Raw genomic sequence first — 2703 nt, 5'->3', positions numbered from 1 at the left:
ATCTATCTATCTATCTATCTATCTATCTATCTATCTATCTATCTATCTATCTGTCTAGAGGTTTGAAGCAATTTAGGTTCTATCCATCTACTTACCTACCTACCTAGCTATGTATCTAATCTATCTATGTAGCTAAAGGTTTGATCCAATTTAGGTTCAGTCAGTCAATCTATCTATCCATCTGTGTATCTACCTGCCTACCTACCTAATCGTGTTTCTTTCTTGGGAATAGAAGGAATAATAGGTCATACAGAATATTGTGTTTTTTTATCAGGGGCACATGATACCTGGTTGTCACTTTTCCTGTGATGTGACATCCATTGATGATCATTGCCTAGATCTGTTACTAAACAGCACAAAATGATAATATTCTAATTAAATCACTTCTTTCTGAGTTATTAGCTGGAACATAAAAGTTTTCCCTCATCAATTGTTTTGTTACACAGTGGAATAGTTAATGTAGCAAGGGTGGGATAAATGCTGAATTTTTGCCCTTTATTTAAGAGTTTTTAAAAAATAAGCTGGTCTCTGTCATCCTCCAAAGGGTGAAAAATGAGTTCTTTTTGGGGTGCATTTTTGTGCTTTAATCCATTCCAATTAGTAGCTTTATCCATAGCCCATCTTTGGCTAGTGGAGGCCTCTTTAAGTTGAATCTCAGACCCTTTCACATGATGCTGTCTTTTATAGGATCCTTACTTTATGGCATGACTAGGGTTCTAGGTCCATCTCTTACACTTCCTGCCCCATACTCGGAACTGGTCAAATGTATGATAAGCTTCAGAGATGTGATACTTACAGACCATGATGATCTGGGTGCTGAGACATGTATTTATTGAACTTCAACAGTGTGCCTGTGTTTGCATTCTGTTTTTCCCACTAAAATTACACTTGGGGTAATCTGTTGCTATAGGAATTTCACTTGACAGTTGAAGAGGTGACAGTGAAAGATCAGATGTCTTCCTTTCAAGTCCTGTTCAAGGTTGCTTGAACATTTGATGGGGTCCAGCTCTTTCTATTTTAAAACTTTTCCCCCCTATTTCAGCCTTTTGCTTTATTGTCGGTGTTGTCTACATTGAAATGGAAGCTTTGTTGTTTTCATTCTTTCTTTTCCTTTTTTCCCTTCAGTAGTTAACTTCCTAACCCATGACCTTGCCTTTAGGAAAGACCTCAGACTGTCACTGGGAGAGGAGGTTGGAAGCGCAGTTGTCAGACTGGAGTGCTGCTGGTGGTGTGTCCTGTTGGTCATGGTGCCTGTGGCTGGGCCTTTCTGTTGGCAATGGATGCATGGCACCTAGGACCAAAACTCTTCTGCATGACTATGGAACCAGCACATCGTCAGCCCCTGTGGCAACAGAAACTTAATGGTCAGGCTGAAAATCTAAAGCAGAGAAAGATCCTCAGGGAAAGTACAATCCATGGGTCAGATGGAAGATTCTATTCTATTTAAGAGCTTTGAAAATGAAAAAATAAAATCTGAGCAGTTTATAATTTCCCTATTTTGCTTTTTCCCCTCCTCTTTCTTTTAGATGCAGTTCGAACATTAAGCAATGCCGAGGACTATCTCGATGATGAAGACTCAGATTAATTCCTTTCTGGAGCTTTGAGATCTAAAACTTCTGTTGCTTTTGCCATTCCAAAACTTTGTCTTTGCCAGAAAAGTGTTGGTAACTATAAAGCAAAGTATATATGAACACGGCAGTGTTGCACTGTGTTTGAGTAGCAAGTGTAAATGACTTGTTCCCACCTTTGGCTTGCCAGTAAGTGACTGGATTCTTGGCTGTATAAAATACATTTGTGTTCACCAGAGTAGAACAAAAAGAGATTATTTCTATTTATCAAGCTAAAGGAATTTTAAGATTTTTTTTTTCTTTAAAACAAATCAGGATTTTTTTTTTCTTTTTTTTTTAGTTAAAGTGCTTTACCTCAATGGTTGAAATATTTTGAATGGATTTTTTAAGGGGGAAAAATGCTTATTATAATAATAAACCAAAATACTTAACAGAAAATCGTCAGCTATTCTGACAAAAATAAACATTTTGAGAAACTTTATTCCTTTTGTCTGTTTCTGTGGTATCACTCGTTGTCAGTAAGTAAAGCTTTTTATATTTAGGTAAGAACTGATTTTATTTTTTCAATTATATTTAATATTTTTTAGCACAGAAGAACAATGAGAACCACATGTTAGTTCAACTTCTTGTGTCAGCTTTGATCAAAGTCAAGACAATAATCATTGAGAAGGTGCATGTCTAATAAAATAGGTAAATTTAATAATTATGAGACTTCCAGTTTTTATCTCCAAGGTTGTATTTAGAGTGGAGAAACCCAACAACTCATTAGAGTTTCTGTAAGATTTGAAAGGTTAAAAAAATTTATTTCCTTGTGTTAGATGCCATACTTTTCCATATAGAGTAGTCAGGAACCATGAAATTTTTTGCGTTCAGTTTTTTTAATAACATTTGTTTTCTCACAGTATGGACCTAGTTCATAACGATTCAGATTCTTTTGCTGAAACACAATTAACATTGCAGGGAGCCTTCTGTACCACTGACACGACACTTCTTTGGCATTCTAATTTGGTATCACTACAGTGATGATATTAAAAATGATATGGATTAGAATTTGCCTGGAATCCCGGCCCTAGGTCCAAAAGTATATTTTGCATGATTTCAATGCTACTTTCAAAAAACACGTTGTTGAAGAGAA

General features: G+C 36.0%; 1 protein-coding gene across 2 annotated transcripts in view; it reads left to right on the top strand.

Moving 5' to 3' along the window:
• The window catches only part of OSTF1 (osteoclast stimulating factor 1), a 67408-nt gene extending 65359 nt beyond the window's left edge, over positions 1–2049 (top strand). For both annotated transcript variants that reach the window (XM_011968244.1, XM_011968243.1), the window contains exon 10: positions 1527–2049. In XM_011968244.1, coding sequence (XP_011823634.1) covers positions 1527–1585 — 59 coding nt within the window. In that variant the 3' untranslated portion in view covers positions 1586–2049. The remainder of the gene's footprint in view (positions 1–1526) is intronic.
• Positions 2050–2703: the final 654 nt, after the last annotated feature.

This window comes from Mandrillus leucophaeus, unplaced genomic scaffold, assembly GCF_000951045.1.
Source record: "Mandrillus leucophaeus isolate KB7577 unplaced genomic scaffold, Mleu.le_1.0 Scaffold833, whole genome shotgun sequence".
Lineage (NCBI taxonomy): Eukaryota > Metazoa > Chordata > Mammalia > Primates > Cercopithecidae > Mandrillus > Mandrillus leucophaeus.
This window is presented reverse-complemented; position numbering and strand designations above follow the sequence as displayed.